This window comes from Camellia sinensis, chromosome 3 (genome assembly GCF_055761805.1).
Source record: "Camellia sinensis isolate YWXY chromosome 3, ASM5576180v1, whole genome shotgun sequence".
Taxonomy (NCBI): Eukaryota; Viridiplantae; Streptophyta; class Magnoliopsida; order Ericales; family Theaceae; genus Camellia; species Camellia sinensis.
The window spans coordinates 36,712,353-36,728,392 of record NC_138963.1 but is presented as its reverse complement, the minus strand read 5'-3'; the positions used below and the strand labels follow the sequence as shown (position 1 = coordinate 36,728,392).

Here is a 16,040-nt window from a genome sequence, read left to right as displayed (position 1 = left end):
CCGCCCTGGGCCGCTGGCCAATTTTATACTTTTATCAATGTGAATGTTAACATGTCAATGTGAATATTCACATTTTCAACAGGCCGGGCCGAGCCCGCCAGGGGCCGCCCACTGGCCGTGGGCGGGTTTCGGGCAGCCATGAGGCACGGGTTAATTTTACACTTTTATCAATGTGAATGTTAACATATCAATGTGAATATTCACATTGTCAACGGGCCGGGCCGAGCCGAGCCCACCCTGGGCTGCTGGCCAATTTTATACTCTTATCAATGTGAATGTTAACATGTCAATGTGAATATTAACATTGTCAACAGGCCGGGTCGGGCCCGTACAGGGCCGCCCACCGGCCGTGGGCGGGTTTCGGGCAGCCACGAGGCGCGGGCTAATTTTACACTCCTATCAATGTGAATGTTAACATGTCAATGTGAATATTCACATTGTCAACGGGCCGGACCGGGCCCGCCCAGGGCCGCCCATAAGTCGTGGGCGGGTTTCGCGCCACCACGGGATGCGGGTCAATTTTACACTCTTATTAATGTGAATGTTAACATGTCAATGTGAATATTCACATTGTCAATGGACTCGTCCCGGCCTGGCCCGACTCGAATTTTTCCGGGCACCCACGAGAATCGACATGAGCCTGGCCCCTACACATTAACGATATGAACATTCACATTGACAGTGTGAACATTCACATTAGGAGTATTTTGGTAGTTATGTCACCCATAGGACTTATTGAAACATAAGAAAATAATGTGAACTAAATGGAATATAAGTAGATGAAAAGGGTATTTTGGTCTTTTTATCTCAAATAGGACTTAATGGAATAGTCAAAAATAATATGGATTGGATGGAATAAAGTTCTTAGAAAGTGGGTCTATCAAAAAAGCTCCCTATAAAAAATAGCAGGTGTCAACTATAAAAAAAATATATATATATATATATATATATATATTGCATTGTACTGGTTAATCGGCCGGATGTCTGGGAGGACGACCGGCCGAACATCCGGGGGACAATCGGTTAACCCAAATTTTTCTGCCTTCGACAGAGTTTTCAAAAGTGGATGTGAAATTAATTTTTGAAAACGGTAACCAAACATCACGCGCAAATTAAGAGGCAAAAATACATTTTGAAAACTCTTTCAAAAAGAGCATCAGTTTTCAAAAAATTGAATTAAAAAAACTAAAACCAAAAACTTTATTTTTTTTTTGCAACAGTTGTTAGTGTTTTTACTAATTTAGTCTGGTTAAATTAATTTTATTTGGAAAGAATTTTTTTAATTTTTTTACTTTTTTATAAAGGAATAAATAAAATATAATTTGAATGTGACATTTTATATTATTAATTTATTTAGGTTATTTTATTTTTTTGTACTTTTTTAATCTCAACTCACTTGCCAAACAACAGCTTAGCAATGAGCCGACTTTGACTACTCTATTAGTTTTAAGGGGTGGTTTGGCATCTCTAAATAAGTATTTATTTGAGTCATATCAAATCTTTTATTTTCTTTATATATTTTTATAAAAAATCAAAAGATGCACTTTGTTTAAATTATCCCAAAAAATCTCGAAATAAAAAAAAATTATATATTTATTAATGATTAGAAAAGATATGAGATAGATGTCTTAGATATTCTAATTGGTTGTTATATCATCAGGGTTTGAAAAGTAAGCATAATTTTTTGTTAGAATAATAATGCTCTTAAAAGAAAAATAAGGTAAATTATAAATATATCCTTGAGATTTACTTAAAATATAAATTGTCTCCTGTAATTTTAAAATTACATCATGCCTATTCAAGTTTATAATTGCATAACAAATAGCTCATTTCATTAATAAATTATCAACTCAATTAACAATTTTTAATGATATCATAAATATATTTTAATTAACAATTAATCTAATTTTATTATTGTTTAGGAGAGTAGTTATAATTTTTTTTAAATAAAAAATTGTTAAATAAAAAATTTCTAACAATGGGGTATTATTTTCGAAAATAACAAGATCAATTCGCCTTTTAAACAAATTTTATGAGTGTAATTGTAATGTGTCCAAAATAATAATAATAAATATTCACTATGTTTGATTTTGAATCACAAATTTTTTTTTTAATTTTTAATCCATATTTTTTTAATATTTTTAAAATATTTTAATTAATTTTTTACTTGTTAGATACATTTAATCTGTATATATACTTAAAAAGTATTTAAATTTTTTAATATTTTTTGTGTATTTATTTAATCATTTTAAAAATGCATATATTTTACATTTTAAGTGATTTCAATAAATTTTAAAAAATAATAATAGGTTGACTTTGCTCTTGTTTGTTAACATTAATCATCGTCGGAATTATATTTCACAAACTGTTAAATACCAGATTAAGGCTTTATCACATCATTAGTTTGATAATATTGTATAAAAATGGACAATAAATGATTGTGAGGTCACAAATTAGTTATTGACAATGGAGGTAATAGGTTCGTCGTAAGGATAACAAATATACAATTATTAAGGGTAAGGTTTGTAGCAACATAATAATTTGTCACAAACATATAAATTACCCGGAAGAAAGTTTACAAAATTTGTTAGTGTTCTCCCCATTTGAGCCAAAATATTATTGAATGTTGCTTGATTTTATTACCCATTATGATAAATCCCGTCTAATAATTAGTGATAGTTTATTCTAAAAGAAAAATGATCCGGACCTTCTTTTCCTCCACTCCCTTTGACCCCCTCTCTTTTTGATTGGCCAATTTTTCTTTTTCTTTTTTTCTTTTTTTCTTTCTCCTCCAATCACCACCTGCCACATGTGTGTGGGGTTGTGGGGTGGTGATTAGAGGGGGTCTCAATCACATCCCTATTCTAAAATTATATTAACCTTAACTACACCACAGGCACAATAAATGTGAAGATGTTGAAATAAGAGCTACTAAAATGTCTGAAAAAATTCATAATTGAAACTTCCATTTCTAGAGTTGACGACTCATCGAAGCAAAGTTGTTATCTAAAAATAAGTGTGACCCACTTTTAAGCCTGCATCATTTTTTATTTTTATCTTAGATAAACTTCTATAAATTATAAATTGTATTTCAATAGGTAAAATTTATTACAAATTCATAAAAAGATACATATTATATCATAACATCTCTAATTTTAGTCATTATATATGAAAAAATTAATTTGAATCATTGATTATAATTAGATTGACTCATAATTAACATTATCTCGAGATATAACAAAATAAATTTTGATCATAACAAAAATCACTACAATAAATCATAACCAATTGTAAAATTGATCATAAAAATCATAATTACATAAAATTTATCGGGTAATTATTCAGTAATTCCGGAAAATAGACACATGGTATTCCATAATATTGTGATGGATGGAGAAGGTGGGTAGGTGAGGTATTGTGTTGGGTGATTGGGAACATGAAGGGGCATGTTGAATGATGATTGGTTAAAGAGTATGGACACGTGGTACTCGAGGAACATTGAATAATTTCCCAAATTTATCTATGTTCATATTTGTCTAGGGATGTGATATGGAGAATAGATACATAAATCATTGTTCGATTAATATTCCTCACATATAGAGGGTGAATGAGATACTATAGCTATTCCGGTTTTGACTCGTCACTTGTTGTATTATGGACTCGGGTTTGTATGGTTTTGAATAGTGATTCATATCTTGTTTCCCATTGTCTCTCCTCTATTTTGGTTATTGGATTGTAGTGGTGTGTTTGGAATAGGTTGATTGCTTGTTTTTCCAAACCTTTGTTGCCCAGATTTTTGCTCCTCCGCTCGAGCAGCCATTCTTGCGCTCGAGCGGGCTTTGCAATCTTTGCTCCTCCGTTCGAGCTCGAGAAGTGCTGCTCGAGCAGGCTTTGCAATCTTTGCTCCTCCGCTCAAGCAGCACTTCTCGCACTCGAGCGAGCTTTGTGAACTCTCAGTACTTTGCAAGTCTGCAAAATTACTAGATTGTTGTCTGCAAAACTTTTGGATGTGTGTTGTCTACGCTCGAGCGACAAATTCTTGCGCTTGAGCGGTGAGTATTCGTTGTGTCTTGGTGCTTGAGCGAAACAACTTATTGTGTTTAACACTCGAGCGTCAAATCTCTCGCTCGAGTGGACTATGCGTATATCAGATCGCAAAAGTGACATTTTATATCACTTTTTCATTTTTCTCTCTCTAAAATTTTCCAAAAACCTAAATCTTGACTCTCTTTCTCTCTCTAAAATACCCTCTCTCTCTACTTTTTCTCCAAGATCCATTGATCTTTCCGCCCTAGTGTCCTTGGGAAAATGGTAGAGCACCTTGAAAGCTTCATTTTGATCCGATTAGAATTTGGTTTCGGCATCGTTGAAGTTTCACCCTTGCTCCATTAATCTTCTAAACTTGAGGTAGGAATTTTCTACACTTTAATATGGTTTTTAACTTTGCTATTTGTCATTGTGTAGCAATGGTAAGATATGGGGATAATGTGAACAAACCTAGGGTTCGAGTGTAAAATGAAAGAGGGGTTTTGATAAATGAGGGATAAATGATTGTGGGGTTTGAAAATGATGTTGTATGAGATCAAAATAGTTGATTTTGCTACTTGGTTGACATTTGAGGAAAGAGGGGGTTTGCCCTAAAATGACTATAGCTCGACTTTTCTGCACTCCTTTTCCGAAGGTTCGAAAGAAGTCCTACAGTTTGGACTCCCGCAATTCTGAATCTAATCTCACAAGTGCAATGTGAAATTAATAAACACTAAAGAATCCAAATCTAAAAAATCTTTTGGAAAATCGATTTTGAATCAAATTGTCAAAAATAGACTGCTTTGCCAGATATAGAGTCGCCACCTAAATATTTTTGAGAAATCTAAGAAACCCATGACTCGTGCCAAAGGCCACGTCTCCGTCATCACCAAAGTTGCCTCGGCTAAGGAACTTAGGTACGAGGAGGGAAGGTCATGAATACATTTGAGCACCCTCGCTCGTTCGATCAAAGATCGGCCTCTACTAATCATGATATGATTTTTATATACATTATATGTTCTTGTCCTGATTATTAGGCTAGCATTACTTGTGATGCGCACACAAGGTATAGACTAGTTTGCTCGAATTAGAATAATTCAATTTCATGTTTGCTTTTCGAAAAGGGTTTGATTTTGCCACTTAACAAAGTGGGCTTAAAGCTCGTGAATTTGCCACTTGACAAAGTGAGCTTAAACATACATTCATTGAATCATTCTAATTCAAGCAACAAGCCTTCATCCACAGGCATTCAAATAATTATAGCACTTAAGCAGTTAGCCTCATGGTAAGCATGCTAGTCATGGCAATCACTCACACTCATGGAAGCATGCTAAAGTATTAAAAACTCACCTAGTACTCCAAGCCAAAATAAACTAGTTAGAAAAATACATGTTCCTAACTATGCGATGTGGCTAATGCAACACACGTAATATGTAATTACTAGGCTCGGCTACTAATTATGGCATATGAGGCAATTTGATAACATGCGGTCTAAGCACATATTCAAAGAAGTATTGAAATGACAATATAGTTAGAATGATGAACCGAGCCTCGGTACATGCAATACAAGATGAATGGAGGCAAGCATGCGATATACTAATTGAAACGTGATGTCCCTAATCTAACCATCAAAAGCTGGTACGTAAAAGAGAGAAAGACGTGGGGTTGGAAGACATACACATTATTACATTGCGCTCTCTCGAAGAAGAGTCCGAATGAATTAAAAGCTAAGCTAAACTACTTAACTAAGCTGGGCTAAGCTAAGAAAATTAAGCTAATTATTACAAAACAAATGAAATTAGCTAACTACTTAACTAATTAAGCTAATTATTACAATATTTGAATTAATTAACTAGCTATCACTAATTAACTAAAATAAGTACAACACTTGAATAAAATCAACTAGCTGTCACTAATTAATTACAACAAGATTTATTCACAACTATGATACTAATAATACTAATGAAACAATTAGTAAGAGCGTAATGGAAGATGGACAAAAGTTACATGCGTAGCGTCTGAAAGCTACTCTGTTTGCCCAAGCCGTCTTTGTTTCACCTTCAGCCACTGCCTCTGTTTTTGCAAAACTGCACTGCTGGCCACACACCGCGGGCCAGCCGTGTGATAACCCTGTCCCCTATTATGCTAATTGGCCTTTAATACGAATATAATTATGTGTTTGATATGATTTTGTGTGCCATTATGTGAAAATATGTGGTTTTGAATTTCTATCTGTTCACCGTAGGAATATTAGTTCGATTATCTGCTTTGGAAATTAAATTGAAAGCCTTATCAGCCACAGAACCCGAAATTGACTGCGCCATTGTGATTGGCATAATTTTTAGAGCCTACGGTGAAAATTGATTCGGATCAGATTAAATTGATTAAATTAATGGATTAAGTGCCCAAATACCTTATATTAAAATATTGTGTTGAGTAGGGGTTTATAGTGGACCACTTTCACTCAAATTCTCTCTTTAATTCTCATTTGGCTGAGAAGAACTCTAAGAAAGGGGGAGAGGGTTGGCTATAGAAGAGAAATGGGAGAATTGTGCAATTTTGGTTCAAGACTTGAACCTCTTGAAGATTAAACTCAAGATTTTGCTATAGATTGGGAGAATTAAGCCTCTAGGTGAGTAATTTATGGATCCTAGTTTGTAATCTTGTGAATTCAAGTTTGAATAATGGTCAAGAGCATGGATTAAATTGATTATGAAGAAATTGAGTTTATGTTGTTGTATTTGAAGCCAATAGATACATGCATGTAGGAAATTGCTATAGATTCCCATGTTTGGGCATAAAGTGTGTAATTCATGTTGAATCTTGTTTGAAATCTATGTGTTTGATCATCTCTTCACCAATTAAGTTGAGAATAGTATGTATCTCCCACATGCAAGAGTAAATCATGAAAGTGTAAGCTTTGCATGTTTGAATTGATGTGTTGGTGATGAATTTGGATTAATTTGGGATATGCATGTAAGTAATACAAGAGATTAAGCTTCATTGTGTTGTACTTTAATGTTGGTACCATGATAGCACAAGTATATTTGAAGTTTGAGCTATTATATGCAAGAAATGTTGGTTGGAATGTCAAGTTGAAGCTCAAGAACTTAGCTGGAAAACCCAGAAAAATTGGTGCCCGCTCGAGTGGGGAAACCGCCACTCGAGCGTGAAACACGGGCTCCCAGCATATTTTGCAGACATGACTCCCACTCGAGCGGGGAAGTTCACGCTCGAGCGGGGAGCCATGTAGAGAGGCCTTCCGCTCGAGCGCCAGAACTCACGCTCGAGCGTAAATTTCATGCATCCAGTACTTTTGCAGGCCTCTTGGGTTCGCTCGAGCGGGGACCCTATTTTCTGAAATTTTGTTTATGCGTTCTGTGTTTCGTTTTTCGTCCTCTTTCACTTGTAAGCACTCTTAGGCATGCATTGAGCATTGGAAATGAGTTAAAGAGATAAGAATAAAGCCTAAAGAGGAATATGTGAATTAAGGAATAGATTGAATTATTGTGACCCTTCTGTGTTCATGGAATGTGTAGGGTCGAGCTCCAGGGCAAACCAACCAAGCCGATCACTGTGAGTAATATCTTAACAAGATATTTGAATTATGTTGTTGTCCAATTGTTTACTTCTATGTAAGTTTTGTAAGTTTATTAATTCGAATGGTGGACACCGATTGACATAAATGATTGGGCCGAAGGCCAATTGACATAAATGATTAGGCCGAAAGCCGATTGACATGAATGAATGGGCCAAAGGCCAGTTTGACGTACATGAATGGGCCAGTGGCTAGTTTGACATGAATGAATGGGCTAGAGACCGGTTTGACATGGATGAATGGGCCAGAGGCCATTTTAACATGAATGAAAGTTGAATGGGCCAAAGGCCAGTTTAACATGAAAATCTGAATGGGCTAAAGGCCAGTTTGACATGAAAATTTGAATGGGTTAAAGGCCAGTTTGACAAATGGAAGATAAATGGGCCAAAGGTCAGTATGTTTAGAACCACAGTCACTTGACTTAAATTGTGTATATATATATGTTAAATAAAAATATGAATTGGGCCCAAAGCCATTTGAAGCATGTTGTTCTACGTACTATTCGTATAACTCCTTTATTTGATATTATTCACTGGGCTATCGCTCGCGCTCATTCATGTGTTTGTAGGTGAGCCAAGAGAAGTCCAAACCTAGCCCCAGTGAAGTATGTGTGGAATAACAAAGGTTTTGAAGAGTCAGCCCTTGCATCTCACGCACGAGACTCGTCTTCGCCTCTTGTCATTTTGTTTTATGTTGTCATGTTGACGAAGTCTTTGAACATGTCTGTATATAGTTTTCACGGGTTGACTTAGTTTTGGATGATCCTGTCTATACAGAACTTCATGGTATTGTACTTCTATTGTGAGTTATTAATGTACATATATATGGTTCGTTATGATGTGTTATGTAAGCACAGCTCTATGGACAAAGTTTTAAATTGCTTCCGTTTGGCCCCCGTTAACTCTGTTAAAATACGTTTGGTTTGGTTTGAGGCCGTAGGTAATCTCATGATTACTGGCCGGTTATGTCCTTAACCCACGGGAGCGGGTTCGGGTCATGACAAGCCGTGCATCACTGACAACAGGCCGGGTCTACTGACAACCGGCCGTGCATTAATTTGGTGCAAAGCTCTGTTTTTGTGTTCTGAGGTGAAATCAGTGCAGACAAAGCATTCTCAAGCTCTGTTTGTCCTTTCTTTCTTCTCTGTCATGGGAAAGCCTCAAGAAAATGTAGCAATTGATTCTAAAGTCATCAATGAGCAACATGATCGCTTGATGGTCTCGGATGCAATTTTAGACAAAAGTTAGTAAAACGCAAAGAGCAAGACTACCCCTCCCTCTTGTCATAGTATGAACTCGAAAAGGGAGGTCGTAACTGTCACGACCCAACCCCAGGGGCTTAGGGTTGGAATCTCAACTTACTAACTTATTCTTATTCGTAACAAATTAAGCTACGCAAGCGGAAATAAAAATAAGTAAACAGAAATTTTACATCATGTTACTATTTAAGAAAGGGGAAATACATTTCTAGGGCTTTCATTATTTTATTATTCAGTGACCAGCCCCGAATAGAAACAAAAGGGAGTAAAAATATAAAAAAAAAAGAAAGATAAAATAGTGATTTACCATCAATCCATGTGCAGGTTCCATTTTGTGGGGTTATGGGTTTCCCTTACATCTCGTCACCTAAAAGGGTAATAGCTATAAGCACACAACAGAGTGAGAAATATTATGCCAAGAGTGTAGGGAATACAAAATAACCATGGATAACTGGTTAGGCTAAAATATTTGCATGATTTAATTTAAATGACAATTTATTTAATGCAGCAGAATACAGAAATCATGTAAATAAATAATTACAACCACGGTATGAAACAGAACAGAGCAGAGGTCACAGAAGTGACAGTCAGAACAGAGGTTAATGGATCCATGACAAACAGAGAACCACAAAGTGGTCAAACAGAGGCCAGTGGTTATTTAAGTCCCCCAAGGCATGGGACTCTCGTGGTGATACTTACAAAATATAATTATTTATAAGGTTATAGTCAAATATATTTTAAAATTTAAATAAACATATCCATGGGTTTCTTTTTAAGTAAGTAGAGTTTAGAAAGTTACCCACGTGACTAAAATATTTATAAAACATAACTTTTATTTGTATAACTTAAATATAACTTGCATAAAATAAGTTATGATAACTTAAAACATTCGTAAAACATATAATGGTAAATCAAGGTATAACATAACTCACCTTAATTATAACCCTTAGCCTTACTTAACTATCAGAACTTCCCTACTATAAGTTTCTTCCTCTCGGTTTTTCACTCTTCTTTTCCTTTATTTTCTGTCGTTTGTTTTTTTTTTATTCCTTCTCTTATTTACAACACATTTGCCCCTATTTATACAGCAACCCAAGCCTTGATATGAGTGCCACGTATCCTCTCTATATGGGGCCATCATTAAGCTAGTAGATTTGAGCCTTAATTGTAGATCAAATTCACAGATTTGGATAAGTTTGAATCTCCTCAATATATATCTATATATGCTTGGGCCAATATTTGCAAGGGTTTTGCTAGGCCAACACTAGCTTAGACTTTTATTATTTATTTTTGTTTTTCTTTTCTTTTGGGTCGAAGTTCACAACCTTGCTGGGCAACTAGTTTATAACATTTTTTTTTCATTTTCTTTTCTTTTTTTTATTCATTTATTTATTTGTTTTGGTGTTAAGTTATTATTTATTTACTATTTTTAGTTTGACCCAATTAATATTACAATTCCACAGGTGTGTTAATTGCTCCCAAATACTAATTCCCAAATAATTTTTTTTACTTAATTCTATATTTTATAACCTAATGTCAAATTAGATTTTTATTTATATTTATTTAATAGTCTATCATCACATGCAACCATAATTATATATAACTCTAAATATTTATGTGGTACTTAATTAAACGTTCGGGGTGTCACATTTCTCCCCTTCTAATTAGAAGTTTGTCCCTAAACTTGACTTACCTTAACTAAGTTTCTCCCCAAACTTGACGTATCTTAACTTTCAAAGAGGTGTGGGTATTTAGCTCGCATTTGTCCTTCAGTTTCCCACGTAGCTTCTTTGATGCGATGATTTCGCCATAAGACCTTTACCAGCGGTATGGTCTTGTTTCGGAGAATTTGATCACGACGATCGAGAATCTGCACTGGTTGTTCTTCGTAAAAGAGATCCTCTCGAACTTCCAAGTTCTCATAGTTGATGACATGTTCTGGATCTCGGAGATATCGTCGGAGCATTGAAACGTGAAACACGTTGTGGATATTAGATAGCTCAGGAGGTAATGCAAGGCGATAGGCTACAAGACCAATTCTTTCCAGTATCTCGAATGGCCCAATGTAACGTGGGTTTAGCTTCCCGTGTTTTCCGAATTGGATCACTCGTCTTGTTGAGGAGATTTTGAGAAACACATGATCCCCTACTTAAAATTCCAAGTCTCGTCTCCGAGTATCTGCATAACTTTTCTGGCGACTTTGAGCAGTGCGAATCCGCTGTTGGATGAGTTGGATTTTCTCACTGGTGACTTGCACGATTTCGAGGTCTAGCAATTTCCTGTCCCCGACCTCCTTCCAGTACAGAGGTGATCAACATCTCTTTCCATACAGTGCTTCGTACGACGCCATTCCAATGCTTGCCTAATAGCTGTTGTTATAGGCGAATTCCACCAAAGGTAGGTGCTCATCCCAATTACCTTTAAGGTCCAACACGCATGCACGTAACATGTCTTCCAATGTCTGGACTGTTCTTTCAGATTGCCCATCAGTTTGTGGATGATAGGCCGTACTGAACTTCAGTGTAATTCCCAAAGCTTCTTGCAATTTATTCCAGAAGTGAGACACGAAATGAGGGTCTCGGTCAGACATGATCGATACTGGGATACCATGTAACCGAATAGTCTCCTTGATATATAAAGTGGCAAACTTATTCAGAGGGTACATGATTTTGATTGGTAGAAAATGTGCTGACTTTGTCAATCGGTCTACTATAACCCATATTGCATCATTCTTTGAAAAAGACTGTGGTAGCCTGACCACGAAGTCCTTAGTAATGTGTTCCCATTTCCATTCAGGAATAGGGAGTGGTTGCAATAGCCCTGCAGGTTTCTGATGTTCTACTTTAACACGCTGACAATGCAGACATTTGGAAACATGGTTTGCTATATCTCTTTTCATTCCGGTCCACCAGTAGTGTTTCTTCAGATCATGATACATCTTTGTATTGCCAGGGTGGACTGCAAATCTCGAGTTATGAGCTTCCTCCAGTATCTTCTTCTTGAGTTCTGGGATGTCGGGTATGCAAATTCGATTTCAAAATTTTAGCATCCCATTGCTTATAATGAAATCAGGATCAGGCGTGTTTCCTTGTTCCTTGTACCTTTTCTACAAAAGTTTGTCTTCCCATTGGCGCATTTTAATTTCTTCAATCAATGTAGGCTCCACGGTTACATTGGCGAGTAACCCATTGATCTTGCGGGAAATAAGAGTACACGCCAAACTTCTTGTCGTCTTTCGGCTTAGTGCGTCTGCCACCACGTTAGCTTTGCTCGGATGGTGATGGATCTCTATATCGTAGTCTTTCATAAATTCTAACCACCGCCGTTGCCTCATATTCAGTTCCTTCTGTGTTAATAGGTATTTTAGACTCTTGTGGTTAGTATAAATCTTGCAGCTTGTACCGTAGAGATAATGACACTAGATTTTGAGAGCAAAGATCACCGCAGCCAATTCCAAATCGTGAGTCGAGTAGTTCTTCTCGTGAGTCTTCAATTGTCGTGACGCATAAGCAATGACTTTTCTGTCTTGCATGAGAACGCAACCCAAACCATTATATGAGGCATCACTATAGATTACAAACCCATCTGCTTCGGTAGGGAGTGCTAGTATAGGGGCTGACACAAGTCGGCCTTTTAATTCTTGAAAGCAACGCTCCTGTTTATCAGTCCATTCAAAGGGTGTGTTCTTCTGCGTTAGCTGGGTCAAGGGCGATGCTATTTTTGAGAAATCTTGCATAAAGCGTCGATAATAGCCAGCTAGACCCAAGAAACTTCGAATTTTCGACACATTAGTAGGTCGTGGCCAGTCCACGATTGCTGCAACTTTTTGGGGGTCAACCGCGATGCCATCTTTGTTAATGACGTGATCGAGAAAGTGTACACTAGTGATCCAGAATTCGCATTTCTTCAACTTGGCGTAGAGTTTATGATCACGTAGTATTTGTAGAACCATTCGTAAGTGCCGCTCATGAGTTTTTGGTGACTTGGAGTATATGAGGATGTCGTCAATGAAGACGATGACGAACTCATCAAGATAGGGTTTGAACACTCTGTCCATGAGGTCCATGAAGGCTGCTGGGGCATTTGTGACGCCAAAATGCATGACGAGAAACTCGTAATGCCCATAATAGGTTCTGAAGGCAGTCTTTTCAATGCTTTCCGTTTTAACTTTTAGCTGATGGTAGCTAGAACGTAAGTCAATTTTGGAAAATACTTGCGCGCCTTGAAGTTGATCGAACAAGTCGTCGATTCGTGGCAGAGGATATCGATTCTTGATGGTAACCTTATTCAGTTCCGGCAATCGATACATAATCTCATTGTGCCATCCTTTTTCTTTACGAACAATACTGGAGCTCCCCAGGATGGGTGCTAGGCCGAATGAAACCTTTGTTCAAGAGTTCCTGGAGTTGAGTCTTCAGCTCTTTCAATTCTGTCATCGACATGCGATAAGGAGCTTTTGATAGAGGCTGCGTGCCAGGTTGGGTTTCAATGGTGAATTCGATCTCCCGATCAACTGGAAAACCGGGTAGATCTTCAAGGAAGACATCCGGGAATTCTCAAACTACAGGAATTGCATCAACGGTAGGGTCCTCTTTTTGTGTATCAATCACATAACAAATATAGCTACCACAACCCTTTCTTAGAAGTCGTTGGGCCGCCATGGAGGATATGATACAGGAAGGGTTAGAAACTTCAGCCCCATCAAAGAGAATTTCGGGTTGGTTTGGTAACTTGAGGAAGACCTTTTTGGCTTTACAATCGATAGAGGGCTGGTTGGCAGCCAGCCAATCCATACCTAAGATTACATCAAAGTTTCCAATGCGGAGGGGAATCAAGTCTACATAAAAGGTTTTGCCTTTTAGGAATACAACACAAGATCTGTACACATCAGTACTACAGGCAGACTTACTAGAAGGAAAAGACACAGACAATGCATATCCTAATGGTTCGGGTGTTGATGTCAATTTGGCAGCAAAGTGTGATGCAACAAAAGAATGAGTTGACCCAGAGTCAATAAGGACATGAGCTAAAAGACCACAGACAGAAAGTGTACTTGACACAACATTTTCAGTAACTTCCAATTTTCCAAGTACCAAGGCGAAAGCCCGACCTTGGCGGTTTTGATCCTTCTTTTCTCCTCCCAGTCCCGTGGTTCTCCTGACTGGGCCAGAGGGGCTGGCTGTAGGGTTAACCATCTTTGGACAATCCCTTAGCAAGTGGCCAAATTGTCCGCATCTAAAACATGCTCCCGTGTCCCGATGGCATTGTCCCCAATGAGCCCTCCCACAAGTGTGGCAAGTTGGAATAGTGCCACCTCGGGGGTTGGTCGGACCTTGGTGGCCTGAGCTGGTTGTGCCCATGCTCACCTTTTTATGAGGTGCAACATCGAGTCTTCTGTTATCCCTTTCCCAGAATCGCTTCTTGTAGCTTGGTTCTCCGGAACGTGAGGCTTTAATTCCCTTTTCTGCTATGTACGCTCAGTTCACCACTTCTGCATAGGTTGGCAATTTCAAGACTTCAAGCCTGTCTTTAATTCCAGCATCCAATCCTGCTTCAAATTTTCTTGCTTTTCGAGTTTCGGTGGGGATGACGTATGTTGCAAACCGAGCGAGTTGTGTGAACTTGCTCTCATATACGGCCACCATCATGGTTCCTTGCTTAAAATGTATGAATTCAGATGCCTTCTGTTCCCGCAATGAATCTAGAAAGTATTTTTCATAGAATACTTCCAAGAATCTCGCCCAAGTCGTAATTTCTTCTTTGGCCAAAGTGAGAAGCCACCATTCCTACGCATTGTCTTTGAAAGTGAAAGTGGCGAAAGTTACCTTTTGTCTCTCGGTGTAGGGTAGGGCACGAAAAATCTTTTCCATGTCTTTAACCCAAGCGTCTGCTACCATTGGGTCTGGGTCGCCGGTAAATGTGGTGGGTTTCAAATCTTGGAACTGTTTTATGGTAACCGGCCCTTCTCGCCGTTCTGGCGTCCCATTGTTGATGTTAGTTTGCAAGGCTTGTAAAAAGCTACTAATCGCTCTTTCCATTACTCTTTCCATCGATTCAGTGCCACTAACTGATGACTCACTTCCATTACCATTATTTGCCATTCTACAAGTAATAAACAAAGCATTATATTCTCAACGCAGCATATATATATGTATATATGTAGCACAATTTATATTTATATGAACTGCCAACATTACACATTTTTATTTTTTTATACTTCGTATTACATTAGTCAGAATATGTTAGTGTCCCATCCCTGCGGTAAACAAAAACAAAAGTCAACAAAAAGGGATTAGAACACCTCAAGATCAGCATACAAAAGATTTCCTACTACCCAGATCTAGAGTGGTGGGTCAGATGGGCCGAAAAACCAGGCGAAATAGTGCTGCATAAAAAGCTCAAACTCCCACCCTAACTGGACTACACCAAAACACACCCATGCTACTTGGACCGTGAAAATGGGGATAGACCGTATATGACTCACAAATGCTCGGTCGAAAATCCAAACAGGTGTCTCAACATATGACAGATCATTTTCGAAGTCAACACTTGGAATATTAATGATCTCCAGTGGGTTAGGGACTGTGGTGAAAATATAATCCTCGGGCTACACGTTCCCTCTCCTGGTTGTAAATTCTGGGGGTAGAGGGCCTATAATATAATGCGGGCGGTCGTGACGCGGGGCAACGCCAAAGACGCGAGATGGTCCGAGAAAACGTCTGCGTATATAGACAAGGTTGTGTCTCAATAATAAGTGTGGGACGTCGGTAGGGTCAACCTGGATATAAATTGGCTAACCCATCAACCGGCCAAGGCCTGGGTGCAATCCCCTGACTATTTCCTCAGAATCTCCCCAACCCTCAGGTGAGGCGGGACGGGGGCAGGGTGTTCAGATAAGATTTCATCTAAATTGATGGCCTGGAGGTCATTCCAAAAAGCATCATCAAGGTAAATCTCTAACATCCCTACAATACCAGAATAAACGTGAAATTTTACACAGAAAAGACTAATGGTGCAGGTAAATAGCTATTATTATTCTATTTTATTTTATTTTTATTTTATTATATTTTCTTAGCTATATAGTTTTATTTTTTAAAAAAAAAAATTGTTTTTTTTGAACCGTTGCTCTGATACCACCTTTGTCACAACCCAACCCCA

At 37.7% G+C, this 16,040-nt stretch overlaps 1 protein-coding gene across 1 annotated transcript; it reads right to left on the bottom strand.

The window, feature by feature from the left end:
* Positions 1-13,216: 13,216 nt before the first annotated feature.
* On the bottom strand, positions 13,217-14,077 carry LOC145821429 (uncharacterized). The gene is made up of 2 exons (XM_082917945.1): positions 13,510-14,077; positions 13,217-13,413 (listed from the first exon to the last, which is right to left on the bottom strand). Exons 1-2 carry the CDS (start codon positions 14,075-14,077, stop codon positions 13,217-13,219), a joined length of 765 nt encoding a protein of 254 aa, XP_082774071.1.
* Between the last annotated feature and the right edge of the window lie 1,963 nt (positions 14,078-16,040).